Below are 16,114 nucleotides of genomic sequence, written 5' to 3'. Positions count from 1 at the left end.
TGGTGCGCTTTTGAACTGCATGACTTGGCACGTGACAAAACACTTAGTACATTTAGGGTGTCATTCTTGGTACATTTAGGGGGTCATTTAGGTCCCGTTCACACTCCGACTCACTCTGACCTTGATTTCAATTTGCGCTAAGGCCCCATTCACACCTGAGCGTTTTGAAGCTTGAAGCTCCGAGACGCTCAACAAGGAAAATCCCATAAATTTCAATGGCCCCTGTTCTGAACATTCTGGAACCTGTAGCAAAACACCTATCGCTCAAAAAAGTATGTGAGCTTCTTTTAGGCAGATTGGAGTGTTTTTGGCCCCATAGACTTCAATGGGAAATAGCTGAAAACATGCAACATGAGCATTTTACAACCTCTTGTCCGGCAGGAAGATTGCTGCCTTTGTTCAAGGACTAGGCCGGACTAACACCCTGACCTGTTCCATATGAATGTCTGTTCCTGATGAAGAACTCTGGGTGAGGCCTAGTGTACTACTGAAAAGAGACTGACTACAAGGAGGGGTTTCTCCTATCAGAGACTCTTGGAAAAAATGTGTTTGCTTATTTGTTTCTGCCAACAGGTTTATAATCTCCTGCTGAGAGAATGTACAGATAGAGAGTGAAGTTATGCCGCGTACATACGACCGGACTTTCCGTCAGAAAAGGTCAGACGGAATCATTCAATCGGACATTCCGATCGTGTGTGGGCTTCATGGGACGTTCACTTTCGAAAATTCTAACGGACCTAGAAATAGAACGTTCCTATCAGGAAAACTGCTGGTCTGTATGCTGTTCCGACAGAGCAAAAACGACGCAAGGGCAGCTATTGGCTACTGGCTACTGAACTTCCTTTTTCTAGTCCCGTCGTACGTCATCGCGTTCTAAACGATCGGACTTTGGTGTAATCGTGTGTAGGCAAGTCCGTTTCAGTGGAACTCCGTAGAAAAAACTGTCAGAGTTTATTCTGCCGGAAAGTCCGGTCGTGTGTATGCGGCATAAGTGATAGGACTGTGTTTTTAGTTTTTTTTTTCCTTGTTCGGTTCTGCAGGTATCATTGAGGACGTGCTCGTGATGAATTCTGCATTTTCCAGTTTGCTGGGGGGCTTCCCTCCAGGGGGAGGTGCTCCAGCTGAAGTGTATGTTATACTGTGTTTTAGGCTAACTACAGGGACCTGTAGTTAGGATGTGTATATATATATATATATATATATATATATATATATATATATATATATATATATATATATAGCTCCCACTTAGCAGGGGAAAATAAGAGGAAGTAAAACCCATCAGGGTTTACTTCCTCTTTAAGTGGCTTCTGTTCAATTGAGGTCAGCCTGGTGAGTGCAATCGAAGTCCGCACTTTCCCCGCTGGTGGCCGCATCCATCTTCGCCCCTCTTCCTTCCAGGGCCGCGGACTCCAGCTCTGTGACTGTCATGCGTGTGGGAGGTGTCAGTTACGGCACTTGCTAGTGAAGAAATGGCACGGAGGGCCATTTCTTTACAGCGCATGTGCCGATGACATCATCGGCGCACTACAAGGTAAATATCTCCTAAACGGCACACGTTTAGGAGTCATTTACAGTACCTATAGGTAAGCCTTATTATAGGCTTACCTATAGGTACAAACTTCCGCATTGTGGGTATACAACCCCTTTAACTACAGCGTGGATCTGAAGTCAGGTCTCTGCACAGAACAGCCACGGAAGTGGGCCTTGAAGTATCTGCTCAAGGAGAGGTTGAGTCTGAGGCTGGCGACTCACGAAGAAAAGTGACATCGGGGAAAAGAGTTGGAAGTCTGCCGTGGCCAGCAACATAGTCGGGGCACCTGCAAGTACTGCCCAGCAGGAGCCAGATGATGTCCCTTAACCATGTCAGCCCCACTAGGAAAGAGCTTTTGCAGGAAGACGGTGCGACTTCAGGTGAGCCGGTGGAGAGTGCCATTGGTGGGTGTGTAGACTGGGGGTCGCCCAGACTGCAGAGGAAATTTGGGCCCTTGGCTGAAGAGTTTGCGGGTTGGTCATCACACAGTAGCTCGGAGGAGGAGTGGGGGACACTCTCAGGAGAAGGTGGAAGTACTGTCCGATGTGTTGAATGTACCAGAGCCAGCTGAAGGGACTGGAGGAACTGTGCAGATTCCACTCAGTGTAAGGCAGAAATTCCTCAACAGACCCTCTACTACCCAGACCAGTGCAGCTGAGTACAGGCAGTGGGTTGTAAGGTCACTCAATGCCTGTGTTCTTCCTGGGAAAGGAAAGCCAAGAGAACTGCCAAGGTTTTCCAGGTTCCAATGGGAGGTGCAGCAAAGAACAGCTCTGGAGTGGGGTCTGGACTACCTCTACCCCCCCCCCCCCCCCACACACACACACACACACACACACATCCATCATGGATGTCATTGAGGACTGTCAGGGAGGATGACATGGTGTAGGAGTACATGCATGTGCCCAAGCCCTTGTGGGTGTCAGATTGTGATCAAGCCTGGACCAGGTTCCAGGACATTTGACAAGAATGACGGCTGGGGAGAGCTGTCTATAAAGACAGGGTGGTAAATGTAAAAGCTGGACAGCCCACTAAGAGCCACTCAGTACTACCTGTGAAGGGACTGATGTGAGTGTTTCAGCTTGCAGGTAGTTTACGTCTCTCCACCCCTAATCTCTTCCCACAAGTGCTTTCTATTGGCTGAAACAAACATTTGAAGCTTGAATACACATGTAAAACACAAATGCGATGTTTATCTGTACTAACAATAATTTCTTCTTTGGGATCATACAGGCTGCTGCAATGCCCATTAAGCCCTCATTCACATTGGAACGACTTGTGAAATCGCATGACAAGTCGCACCCTATTGCTGGCAATCGCACTGTTCAAATCGGTGCGACGCCGAATTTGCATGGCTGCATTGATTTAAAAACGTAGTTCCTGCACTACTTTTGGCGATTTCGGATGCAACTTGCATAGACATCTGTGCATGAAGCCACACAGAGGTCTTCCAAGTCGCACTGACATGTGGCTTTGAAATCACACGACTTCAAAGCCACAGTCAATGTGAATGTGGGCTAAATCATGTGCATATTTGAAGGATGGACTAGAGTGCTTCATGTCTGTCTGCTAGTATTAACTCTGTTCATGTTTTGTAATTTTGTCAAGTTGGATTTAGCAGACACAGTTGCTCTCCGCGCTCTCCTGCACATGCCGTTTCCCCTATTTTTTCTTAAACTATCCATTGTAAACTGTGAGTTTTCTTTTTATGGACACTATTGTATTTTCTTATTGATGGCTACCTTTTCTAATGTTACTCTTATTTTCCGTGTCATTTTCATGGACATTGTATTTCATACTTTTTCTTGAAAGGTACAGGAGCTACTTTGGCGTTTTTTTGGAGCGGAGTGCAGTCCATTCAAATGAATGGTTGCTTCCAAAACTGCAGAAAAAAAAAGTGTGAAAAACCTAACGCTGAACTGTTGCTAGATGTGAACAGAGCCTAGAGAATACCACTGCTTCAGTCTGTGAGAGAGAAGAGGTCATGTCAGAGAGGTAAAGTCCCCTGATTACCAATACCTGAACCTGGTCAGCAGCCAGAATGCTCCCTAAATTCCATACATAACATGCGTTACTGCATTGGGGTGATATTGAATGGCATCCAAAACGTTGAGGTAATGCACCCTCACAGGATAATGTGGCGAATTGTGTTAGGAAAGAAAAAAAAAAAAAAAGTCACATGCACGTGAAGCTGAGTTGGTGGTGTGCATTAACACCCCATGTAGGGTCCTTTCAGATGGAAGTGGTGAACAAAAAAAACTGACAGCTCAGGAGGAGCTGCTTTACTATCTGATGTTATCTCCCCTGCTGAGCTATTGTGTTCTGACAGGGGGACGACCTGCCCCCCACGCCAGTTGCTGAGCGCTGATCGGCAGACCTTTTACGGTCATGCCCCTTCGACAGAAGCCGGCCGAACGTTGGACCGGCAGCTGTACACACGGGCTGAATGTCGACCGGTTTCTATTTAAAGCAGCAGTGTCAAAAAAAAAAAGTAAAGTGCCCCTACCCCCGCGCAAAGGTGAGCGCACACAAGTAGCGATCGTCCCTCACATGTAAGGTATCACCACAAATATCATCTATCATGGGCAGTAATTCTAGTACCAGACCTCCTGTGTAAATCTAAAGTGGTAACCTGTAAAAGCTTTTAAAGCGGCACCTATGGATAGTAAAATTGACATTGTTTGTTGCCATTGCACTTGGAAGGGTTAGAACCTCAGTTAGGCAGATACTGATACTGCCCAGGTACCTAATGCTTTCTATGTCCCCAACTAGGAACCCCCCACTGCCCAGCCCAGTGACAGCAGGATTTCCTTTCTTTTCAGGTGACAACAATCACCAAGACCAAAAGTAGATGTGATCCTCCCAAATATGTACAACGCAATATATATCTGATAGATCACACCCCATACACATTCTATCCAAAACTAGATGAAGTTTTAGCTCAACTTCCACCTTGCTTTCCTCATGCTTGATGCAATAAAATTAATCAATAGAATTCCATACACATAAAGAAACAAATTAATTCAACAAGACCATAAATATTTTTGGGCTTCAAACCTTTATTACAAATTGTTATAATTTACAGATGCATACTGAAAAATGTTTCACAAAAAAAAGGCATAAAGTGGAAAAAAAAAAAAAAAAAAAAAAAAAAAGACGACATCCACATTGCAATACAAGTTGTCCATTCATTCAACGGGCATCAAAAACAACCACTGAGGAAGGCGTTAAGGGAAAACTTAGGATACATAACACAGATTTTACATTTCTAAATTACACTAAAGCTATTCTTATAGATGGTTTTAAGTTATATGATATCTAGATTAAACAAACATTAGGCCTCATGCATATTTGGCATTCTGGTGCAGGTGGAAGGCACAGGGGCACTGCCCAGCCCTGCTGTTGTCTATAAAAAACACTTTGGGGCTAAATTTCCAAAACTGGAGTGTGCGAAATCTGGTGCAGCTCTGTATAGAAACCAATCAGCTTCCATTTTTTTTTTCCCAACCAAGCTAAAATAAACAATCTGAAGCTGATTGGCTGCCATGCACAGCTGCACAAGATTTTACACTCCCAAGTCATAGTAAATCAACCCCTATGAGAGGCCTAAAAGCTGTTGTGGCTGGACAGCACATTACTAAACCTTGAGTATGTAACTCATTACACCAACATGAGCATCTGCATTGGGGTCCCTTTCCTATCTGAGCTTCCAGGACTACTCCCCCCTCAACAGTGCATCCACTGTTACCGCACAACACATTTAGAGAAGACCTATCACCGGAATAAAAGACAATTGGTTAAACCCCCAAGGGATCCTGTGCTCATATAGTTCTGGGTGATAGCTCAGGATAGAGGGCATGACAGGCAGAGCACATAGAGCCCACACAGCCCCTGTCCCCCTTCTCCTAAGCTACCATACTGAACAACCCTCTACTGTGCTGTCTGCTCATCTCTCCTCTTTAGTTTACACAGAGTCCAGAGCTACAGTCTGTTTTTCAGGGCACAGAGAGTGGAAACTGTTAGCTTGTGTTATGAATGATTTCAGCCCAAGAAGAGTGCTTTCATTCACTAGTAACACAAGCTGACAACAGCACAAGCCAGGTACTACACTAGGCCCTCTCAGACTAGTGTAGTAGTCAGTTTCCTGGAGTTAGTCATTAAGACTGAACAAAGTCAGTCTAAAAAAGTTGGAAAGCAGTTCACACCCTACACTGTTCTGTTATTATTGCTTTTAATCCCTTGAGCGAGTCCACTTTGCTGTCATATTAATTTAGCGTATTAAAAGGATACATCGTTTTGTTCTTTTCTTGTACATTATTCTGTAACCACATTCTCTACATCTGATGGGATCCCTGGCTTTTATCTCGTTTTCTGTGTGGCATTCTGAAACAACAGAAAAGGAAAATGTTATGTCAAATATTTGAGCAAGACAAGCAACATGGTAAGAGAATAACTGTCCAATTATTACAGATATCCATTTTAAAACTATTCAGCTATCTCTAGTTGCTCAGTGGGACATAAAAATATGGTCTTCCATGATCTAATGCAAAAGCAAATATGGTTTAACTAGAATTCTTTAGGCCACTTATCTGGGCTCTCATTGCTTTTTCATTTACCTTTGCTTACATTACCTGTGACTTTATACTCTTGTACCCTGGAAGACTTCTGTGTTTACAAGTGACAACGGAGAGCGGAAGTAAAGGAATTGATCCCCACCATGATCTAGCTGCAAAACTGGGTGAGAGGGCCACATCACAAGGCCTAGCGTTTTAAATATGTGGTTTAGACAAAGAGAAAACACAATAATGTGATACAAATTTACTGTAGCATGGTGCTGTACAGCTCAGTACACAAAAAGAAAAAAAACCTCAACACTGCCAGGATTAACAACTTGCTTTGTAAAGTGGTTAAAGCGGAGTTCCAGGCTTTTTTTTGTTTATTAAAAATGAGCAGCTACAAAAAGTGTAGCTCCTGACTTTTAATAAATAGACACATACATGTCCCATGGTCCAGCGATGCAGCCGCATAGAGCCTCGCTCCTCTCCCCCTCTAATGAAAATATGTGCACCCGACCGTGACAGCTTGCGGCTTCACAGCCGGGTGCGAGTCGCGCTGCGCTCTCCGAGTGGACTGGCAATCTTCTGGGACCTGCGACGTATCCCAGAAGATTGCCGAGAGGGAGGGGCTGCCTAGGGGGAGAGGAAGAGTCGCCTAGGCGGCCCATAGTCAGAAGTAGGAAGTTAGACAGGAAGTCCCACTCAAAAATAGTCACCCACTCCCCCCCCCCCCAAAAAAAAATTTGTAAGGGGGCGAGGAGTGCTTAAAACGGAAGTTATACTTTTGGGTGGTACGCCACTTTAACGAATAAGGACATATACTTACCTTAATCCTCGCTCCCACGGGTATCCTCTGTGTTGTAAGAACAGTCCTCTGAAGATGCTTACCTTTGTTACCTAACCAGCTGCAGCTCTCGGATGTCATCCTGTAAAATGCAGCTCTGGCAATCCTGCATTGTACATGAGAGGGCCCACTCTCAATCCAGGACAAGTGACAGTAAAGGAGAGCACATGCTGCCATGGGATCCAGGAATAATGTAAGTGTACGATTACCCAATTCATTATCCCCTAGGTAAACTGAGCAATTAACCCTTTGCAGTGCAGAGGGGGACCCACTGGAAGGGTAAGGTTTTCTATTACCAGAGTTCAGGTGTAAGCTAATCAAAACAGAACACCATCTACAGTGACGGAAAAAAGTATTTGATCCCCTGCTGATTTCGTACGTTTGCCCACTGACAAAAAAATAATCAGTCTATAATTTTAATGGTAGATTTATTTTAACAGTAAGAGACAGAACAATAACAAAAATATCCAGAAAAACGCATTTCAAAAAAAGTTATAAAGTGATTTGCATTTTAATGAGTGAAATAAGTATTTGATCCCCTATCAAACAGCAAGATTTCTGTCTCCCAGGTGTCTTCTATACAGGTAACGAGCTGAGATTAGGAGTACTCTCTTAAAGGGAGTGCTCCTAATCTCAGCTTGTTACCTGTATAAAAGATACCTATCCACAGAAGCAATCAATCAGATTCCAATCTCTCCACCGTGGCCAAGACCAAACGCTGTCCAAGGATGTCAGGGACAAGATTGTAGATCTACACAAGGCTGGAATGTGCTACAAGACCACCACCCTGCAGCTTGGTGAGAGGGTGACAACAGTTGGTGCAATTATTCGCAAATGGAAGAAACACAAAATAACTGTCAATCTCCCTCGGTCTGGGGCTCCATGCAAGATCTCACCTTGTGGAGTTTCAATGATCATGAGAATGGTGAGGAATCAGCCCAGAACTACACAGGAGAATCTTGTCAATGATCTCAAGGTAGCTGGGACCAGAACCAGCAAGAAAACAATTGGTAACACACTACACCATGAAGGACTGAAATCCTGCAGAGCCTACAAGGTCCCCCTGCTCAAGAAAGCACATGTACAGGCCTGTCTGAAGTTTGCTAATGAACATCTGAATGATTCAGAGGAGAACTGGGTGAAAGTGTTGTGGTCAGATGAGACCAAAATCAAACTCTTTGGCATCAACTAAACCCGTGTTTGGAGGAGGAGGAATGCTGCCTGTGACCGTAAGAACACCATCCCCACCATCAAACATGGAGGTGGAAACATTATGCTTTGGGGGTGTTTTTCTGCTAAGGGGACAGGACAACTTCACCGCATCAAAGGGACGATGTACGAAGCCATGTACCGTTAAAATCTTGGGTGAGAAACTCCTTCCCTCAGCCAGGGCATTGAAAATGGGTCGTGGATGGGTATTCCAGCATGACAATGACCCAAAACACAGGGCCAAGGCAACAAAGGAGTGGCTCAAAAAGAAGCACATTAAGGTCCTGGAGTGGCCAGTCTTCAGACCTTAATCCCATAGAAAATATGTGGTGGGAGCTGAAGGTTCGAGTTACCAAATGTCAGCCTCAAAACTTTAAAAAGGGTTTATGAACTAATTTGTAAAAGTCTATGCCAGCCCCTCATGAGCGCTGTAAATATCGATTCCCAGCTGTCTTCAGGCCGGTCATGTGACTCACGGCCGCTTTCCAGCTCCAATGGATGGCTTCTGCGGGAGGAGCCTTGATCTCCCTCTGACGTCAGCCGGGGAGATCACGTGGCCGCTCGGCTCCACCCGCAGAAAAAGTTCTGTCTCATCTGTAAACCGGCATTTACAGCGCTAGTTTTAAAAAATGCTCAACACAGTGTGCTATGCCAGCCTCTAATAGAGTGGCTGGCAGTGACAATTATAGTTTTTTTATTTTTTCGCAATAGTAGCGGCGGGGCGGAGGGAGGGGCGGGGCTAAGCAGAGACAGAGAGGGGGGTGACAGGCAGGAAGGAGGGGGGTGAGGGGGGAGAGAGGAGAGCAAAGCAGGCAGCCTATCACAGAGGGAGGCACTTTGACCACGGCGATCAGCCCTGATTTTCGTGGTCTGTTTAGAGAGGTCATACAGGAAGTGGCATATTCAGGTTTTTTTTTTTTTTACAGTTTAGAGGGGGGGGGGGGGGCAGATTACACAGCACAAGCGCTGTGCTGTTTAATCTACTTTAAAGACTTCCATACCGGGCCTATTCTGGCGCTCCTCTCCTACATGTAAAAATCATCATTTGCTAGAACATTACTCAGAACCCCCAAACATTATATATTTTTTTAGCAGACACCCTAGGGAATAAATTGGCGGTCATTGCAACTTTTTACGTCGCACGGTATTTACGCAACAATTTTTGAAATGCGTTTTTTTGGGGGAAAAAAACTGTTTCACGAATTAAAAAACAAAACAGTAAAGTTAGCCCAATTTTTTTGTATAATGTGAAAAATGATGTTACGCTGAGTAAATAGATACCCAACATGTCACACTTTAAAATTGCGCACACATCTCTCCTTCGGGCTGGAAAGCATGAGATAAAAAAATAAATAAAAATTAACAATTCCATGCTTTCCAGCAGCGATTGCGGCTTTATTTACAACTGCTGCCCGGACGCGACGTCATAACGTCGCACCTGGGCCTCCGATGGTCATAGAGATGACTGGTGACGATCTGGTCACCGAAAATTTCTATGCTCGTCATCCAGCAGATTCTTTCTCCGGGTCCCCGATGGCACAGGAGAGCCCGGAGAAGCACCAGAGGGCGGCGGGAGGGGGGTGTCCCCTCCAAGAACGATCAAGCGGAGGAACTGCCGCTATGATTGTTCTTACAATGCACAGAATCGCCGCCTCTAAAAGACGATACCTCAATGATTCCTGTAGCTGCAGGCATCATTCAGATATCCCTACTGAAAGTCAAAGACGTCCTTGGGCTGGAAGTGGTTAAGGGACCAGATACAAATACTTATTTCACTCATTAACCGCTTCAGCCCCGGAAGAATTTACCCCCTTCCTGACCAGAGCACTTTTTGCGATTCGGCACTGCGTCGCTTAAACGGACAATTGCGCGGTCGTGCGACGTGGCTCTCAAACAAAATTGACGTCCTTTTTTTCCCCACAAATAGGGCTTTCTTTTGGTGGTATTTGATCATCTCTGCGATTTTTATTTTTTGCGCTATAAACAAAATAAGAGCGACAATTTTGAAAAACACGCATTATTTTTTACTTTTTGCTATAATAAATATCCCCCAAAAACATATCAAAAAACATTTGTTTTCCTCAGTTTAGGCCAATACGTATTCTTCTACATATTTTTGGTAAAAAAAAGAAAAAAAAAAAAATCGCAATAAGCGTTTATTGATTGGTTTGCGCAAAAGCTATAGCGTTTACAAAATAGGGGATAGTTTTATGGCATTTTTATTAATAATTTTTTTTTACTAGTTTTGGCGGCGATCAGCGATTTTTATTGTGACTGCGACATTATGGCGGACACATCGGACATTTTTGGGGACCATTGTCATTTATGCAGCAATCAGTGCTATAAAAATGCATTGATTCCTGTGTAAATGACACTGGCAATGAAGGGGTTAACCACTAGGGGGCGGGGAGGGGTTAAATCAGTACTAGGGAGGTGTTTCTAACTGTAGGGGGGTTGGGCTGTGTTTGTCAGTGCACTGATCTCTGCTCCGATGACAGGGAGCAGAGATCGCGAGTGACACTGTCACTAGGCAGAACGGGGAGATGCTGTTTACATCAGCATCTCCCCGTTCCTGCCCTCCGTGAGACGATCGCGACCCGACTCACACGCAATGGCACGGCGGGGTATTCAAAAGGACGTACAGGTACGTCCTTTTGCCCAGCCGTGCCATTCTGCCGACGTATATCGGCGTGAGCCGGTCGGGAAGCGGTTAAAATGAAAATCAATTTATAACATTTTTGAAATGCATTTTTCTGGATTTTATTATTGTTATTCTGTCTCTCACTGTTAAAATTAACCTACCATTAAAATTAAAGACTGATCATCTCTTTGTCAGTGGGCAAACGTACAAAATAAGGGGATCAAATACTTTTTTCCCCTCACTGTATATAGAGAAGAAGTTGAAACTCCTCATCTGCACACTTGTTCCAAGCGAGTGACCGAGAAAGTACTAAAGTTATCGAATCAGCTTGACAGTACATTTTCTATAGCAAAGGTCTGCAAATGCAGCATCAATATTTCCAAAGTAAAGGGTTAAAGTGGAACTCCAGGCAAATCCCAACTAGCCTTAAAACTTTCCCCGCCTCCCTATGCTAACTAACCTGCAAAAGAAAAAAAATATTTTCCGGTCCAGTCATATGATCCCGCTCTCCTGTGTCAGCTAACGGCTGCAGGGGAGAGGAGGGAGTGCCGACAACGAATGAGCTATTGAAGCTTATGGGTGACTTCAAGCTCCCAGGCATTACCAGCCATTGTCAGAGCTCTCACCTGCAGCTGGCACTGGCTGACACAGGGGAGATCACGGTACAGGAGTCACCTGAAAATAGCTAAGTATACAGATCGTTCTTAAACAGGTTGTCAGAATAGGTATTAGGAGGGAGGAGGTGACAATTTTAAGTTTTGGACAAAATTCTACTTTAACTTGTCGTCTATAAACCCAAATAAAACATATTTCTTAAGTATAACAAAGTTTTTCTTATGCAACAAAATTAATTTACTATAATAGAAATAAGTCCCATTTGGCTAACTTTTTCAGCTTTGCTAAAAATTCCGAGCGCCATGCACAGCCCTGAACAGCTCAGCCACGGGTGCACAGTATGAAGCGCTGATGTAGGCTAATACATTACCTAACACCAATACACTGTCCAAAGGAGCCACTGTCAATCACTGGGAGTGAGAAGTACAGATCAATGAGATCACTCCCCAAACCTGCTTTCCTGTGATCTTGCACGCTCAATACACTGTGTGTCAGCACATCGTGCAATACCCATCAAAAGTGTGCATTGTCACCACAGCATAGGATGTACACAGGGAGACTATAACTGTCAGGATCACCAGGTATGTCGGTGGTTACTTTCTTAAGTTGAAATCCTCTCTCTTCTCCCCCTCCATACCCCCCACAGCGATACTGTTCTGGTGCTGCCAGGAGTTAATAAGAGCCGAGGGACCACAAATCAAGAGTTCCAACGATGTCAGCCCATCTCCATTCATCCTCCCATACTCCATTCATAGAGCGCTTTTCATTGATAGTACAGCTTCTATAAATGAAGAAGGGGGTGGAAAGGGCAGGCATAGTCAGCAGAGGACAGAGAATTTTAACAAATACAGCAGCCACAAATGCACAGAACACGTCTCATTAAATCTAATACTGTCCCTTGTGCTGATTTTTTTTTTTTTTTTTTTTAATGTTACTAAACTGAGGCTTTAAAGTTGAGGTGCCAATGGTTTGCTCCCTAAGTCCACGTTCACATTGGGCTGATTTGGCATGCGATTTTGACGCTGATTTGCCGGCAATGGCAATGTCCAAATCGGTGCGACGCCGCACCGAGTCACAAAAGTAGTTCCTGTACTACTTTTGGTGACTTCGGGGCCGATTTGAATAGACCCCTGTGCATGAGCCCTCGCAGATGTCTGTCAAATCACCCCCGAAGTCGGAACTGCATTCAGTGTGAACCTGGCTTAGGATTTTTTTTTGGGGGGGGGGGGTCAAAGTACAGTATCTAAAAAAAAACAGTCTAGAGTTACACAGGAGGTCTGCCATAGAATTATTGCTCCCACTCCGTTTGTGGCAATACCTCATGTGTGTTGCATTCGCCATTTACATATGAGTGCGGGACCGACACCTGCATTTGCTTCTAGCATGCTAGCACAGTGGGACCTGGGCAATTTAAAAAATATTTATTGGCGTATAACAATCACTTTTTCACCATGAAAATCGGGTGCAAATAGCGTGTGCATGTTATACGCCAATACTTCAATTTCAGCTGCCTCAGAGGCAACAGGGGGGTGGGGGGGTGGGACGAGTGCCATCAGAATACATACAGTGAGAATCTCCTGTTTACTTGGCGGCCTCTGTAATAGGAAGTCAATAGATGGCAATGGTGAGGCTGCTGCATTGATGGCAATGGCTAGACTTTATTGATGTTGACTAATAAGGCTGCATTGATGGCACTTGTGAGGCTGCAGATGGGCATTAATCAGGCTGCATTGATGGCAATGGTGAGGCTGCAGATGGGCACTGACCCTTATTTTGCTTCAAAGTTCCTTATTTAAAATTTAAGTTCTTTCCTGAAACTTCCCTCTTAAAATGAATGTGCATGTTATACGCCTGTTATATGCCGATAAATACGGTATATATATTAGAGCTGGGCGATTTTCTAAACAAAAAACTTGATTCACGATTCTTATTATTTTTGGACACTGCGCCGGTCCTGAAGAGCTGCAGGCAGGAGTTTTTAGGTGAGGCTTCGGCCTAGTCTGCGGCGTCCGGCCTCGCGGACTGCACGCAACTCCCCAGGACCAGTGCAGTGATAAAAAAAAAAAAAAAAATCTAAAAGATTGGATTAAATTTTGAATCAATTTGACCTCTCAACTCGATTCAAGATTTAAATAGATTTTTTCCCCAGACCTAAAAATTATATATATATATATATATATATATATATATATATATATATATATTGTTAAGATTTTTTTTTTTTTTAAACTGTAACTTTGCCTGTGACCCCAGAGCTCTCTTCTGACCTCCAAAGATCACACCAAGATTGGCGAGATCTAACGTCACGCTGATCAGATCTAATGTTTGCTCAAGCCAGCAACAGTTTATGTGAGAGACCGAAACTGGAAGTGACTAAATCCCTGTGGCTTCCGGTTTCTGATGTCACACAGTAGGAGGAACGAAATTGCCATTCTTGACACCTCTCGGCTCTTTAGCCACTCGGATAATCTTTATAAGACACAGAAACCGCTGGCACTAAAAAATGACATCTCAGTCATCGCTGCAACAAGGACCGAGAAAGATATCCCCCTTCCCATCCAAGGATGTTCCGGTACATTGGGGAAGTGGTTAAGGCTAGGTTCACACCTGTGCAGGTTATTGCCACTGTGGGGCCGCACTGTTCCCGCAACCTCCTGCACAGAAAGACGTGCTGCCGCTCAGGAGATCCGTGATGGTGCCTTTTATCCTAATGGCACCACCACGCACTGGAAATCACAGCACAGCTTCCCACACTGCGTGCAGTATCCGTGCATGCCGTGTTTTCAAAAAAGGTACAGGGACCTTTAGCCTGTGTTTTCCAGAGGCACAGCAGCCTATTCAAATGGACCTGGCCTAAAGAGGTTCCTCAGTCATAAAAAAAAAATTTTAAAAAGTCAGCAGCTACAAATACTTCCACTCTGATTGCCTAGGCCAGTGATGGCGAACATTGGCACCCCAGATGTTTTGAAACTACATTTCCCATGATGCTCCACTACACTGCAGAGTGCATGAGCATCATGGGAAATGTAGTTCCAAAACGACAAAACAGTTCCAAGGCCAAGGTTCACTGGCCTAGGTGGTCGGAGCAGAAGTGGGAGCGGGAACCTGCCAAAACTAGGGTACTTGCTCCAAAAAAAAACACACACACAACAGTTAGAGCCCTTTCACACTGGGGCGGTTTGCAGGCGCTATTGCGCTAATAATAGCGCCTGCAAACCAACCTGAAAGTGCCGCTGCTTTCATTCCAGTGTAAAAGCCCCGAGGGCTTTCACACTGGAGCTGTGCGCTGGCAGGACGGTAAAAAAAGTCCTTCTAGCAGCATCTTCGGAGCGGTGAAGGAGCGGAGTGTATAACGCTCCTTTACCGCTCTTGCCCATTGAAATCAATGGGACGGCGCGGCTATACTGCCAGCAAAGCGCCTCTACAGAGGCGCTCTGCAATGGTATTTAACTCTTTCTCGGCCGCTAGCGGGGGGTAAAACTGCCCCGCTAGCAGCTGAATACCGACGGTAAAACGCCACTAATAATAGCGGCGTTTTACCGCCAACCCTGCCCCAGTGTGAAAGGGCTCTGAGAGGAGGGGGTTAGGAGGAGATAAAAGCAGAACTACCCTTTTAAAGGTGAAGTCTTCAACTCTTTCCTGTGAAGACTAAGGATGAGCTCAGGCGTGTTCACAACTCCATGTGTCCCCCAGGACGCTGACACTCCGCAGTGCTAATCACAGGCAGTGAGACATTTCCCGATCTGTGCAGCCGCGGAGTGTCAGCTTCCTGAGGGGCAGAGGGAGTTGCGAACACGCCTGAGCTCATCCTTAATGAAGACTGGAAGTTCAGGGAAGCGGCACTGAGAGAACAGGGGCCAGGAGCATTGAAACTCGCAAACTGCCAGCGCTGGGATAAGAATATTAATAGTTTCTTGGACAAAAAGTTTATTTTTTATACTCAATGGGTTAAACACACTGAGGGTTTTACTTCAACGTCTTATTTAATGCAGCTGAGCTGGTGGAATAAAGTACAAGGCCATATGATGGGACCCGCCACTGATCTGCTGGTCACCTACCTTCACCAGCTATGACTTACCTCCACAGATATAGATCATAGGCTGCTGCTTGGGAGGCGGAGCGTCCTTCGGTGCTTCCATACCCTAAAATATAATAACAGATAATCATCGTCCTGTACAACCAACACGCCTCAATAGTAATGAGCACACACTCCTAGAATCATCACCTACCGTACAGTCCGGCTATCCGTACACTCCAATGTGCTCGGTGTACACTCTGAGGAGCACAATACTGACATCACCAGAAAGCGCCACGACGTCTCTCCCACTTCCCCGGAAGGCCATAGTCGGCCATCTTTGTGTTGGGCAGACACCGTTCTGTGCCAGTAATGAAACTGCTGTGGCAGCTGCAATTAAATCTAAAAATTCATCAGAAAGCAAAAAAAAAAAACTCCATAAAAAAAAAAAAAAAATCTTTACACAGTCTCTATGAACTTGGCATTTGTAGCTGGGTAGTTTTTCAGTAAGCTTACTATGTGATGAGGGTCAGTGTGATACAAATGTGAGAACACAAATCACAGCACTCAGTTATTTCCATACACTCAGCTACAAGTACATTTATTTCCCATCATTATAAAATCAATTCCAGGGACACGCAATTGCTGAGCTTACATATCACATATGTAGCTTTGTTCCAATGATCGGTCATAGTTATTA

General features: G+C 44.8%; 1 protein-coding gene across 1 annotated transcript; it reads right to left on the bottom strand.

Annotated features, from left to right (window-relative positions):
• Positions 1-4,573: 4,573 nt before the first annotated feature.
• POLR2K (RNA polymerase II, I and III subunit K) lies at positions 4,574-15,750 on the bottom strand. The gene is made up of 4 exons (XM_073632899.1): positions 15,629-15,750; positions 15,478-15,541; positions 5,825-5,917; positions 4,574-4,749 (listed from the first exon to the last, which is right to left on the bottom strand). The coding sequence occupies exons 2-4, from the start codon at positions 15,536-15,538 to the stop codon at positions 4,727-4,729; spliced, it is 177 nt and encodes a 58-aa protein (XP_073489000.1). The 5' UTR covers positions 15,539-15,541; positions 15,629-15,750; the 3' UTR covers positions 4,574-4,726.
• Positions 15,751-16,114: the final 364 nt, after the last annotated feature.

Source organism: Aquarana catesbeiana, linkage group LG05 (genome assembly GCF_042186555.1).
Source record: "Aquarana catesbeiana isolate 2022-GZ linkage group LG05, ASM4218655v1, whole genome shotgun sequence".
Taxonomy (NCBI): Eukaryota; Metazoa; Chordata; class Amphibia; order Anura; family Ranidae; genus Aquarana; species Aquarana catesbeiana.
Note: the sequence above shows the minus strand (reverse complement) of the source record. Positions and strands in the feature narration are given on the sequence as shown.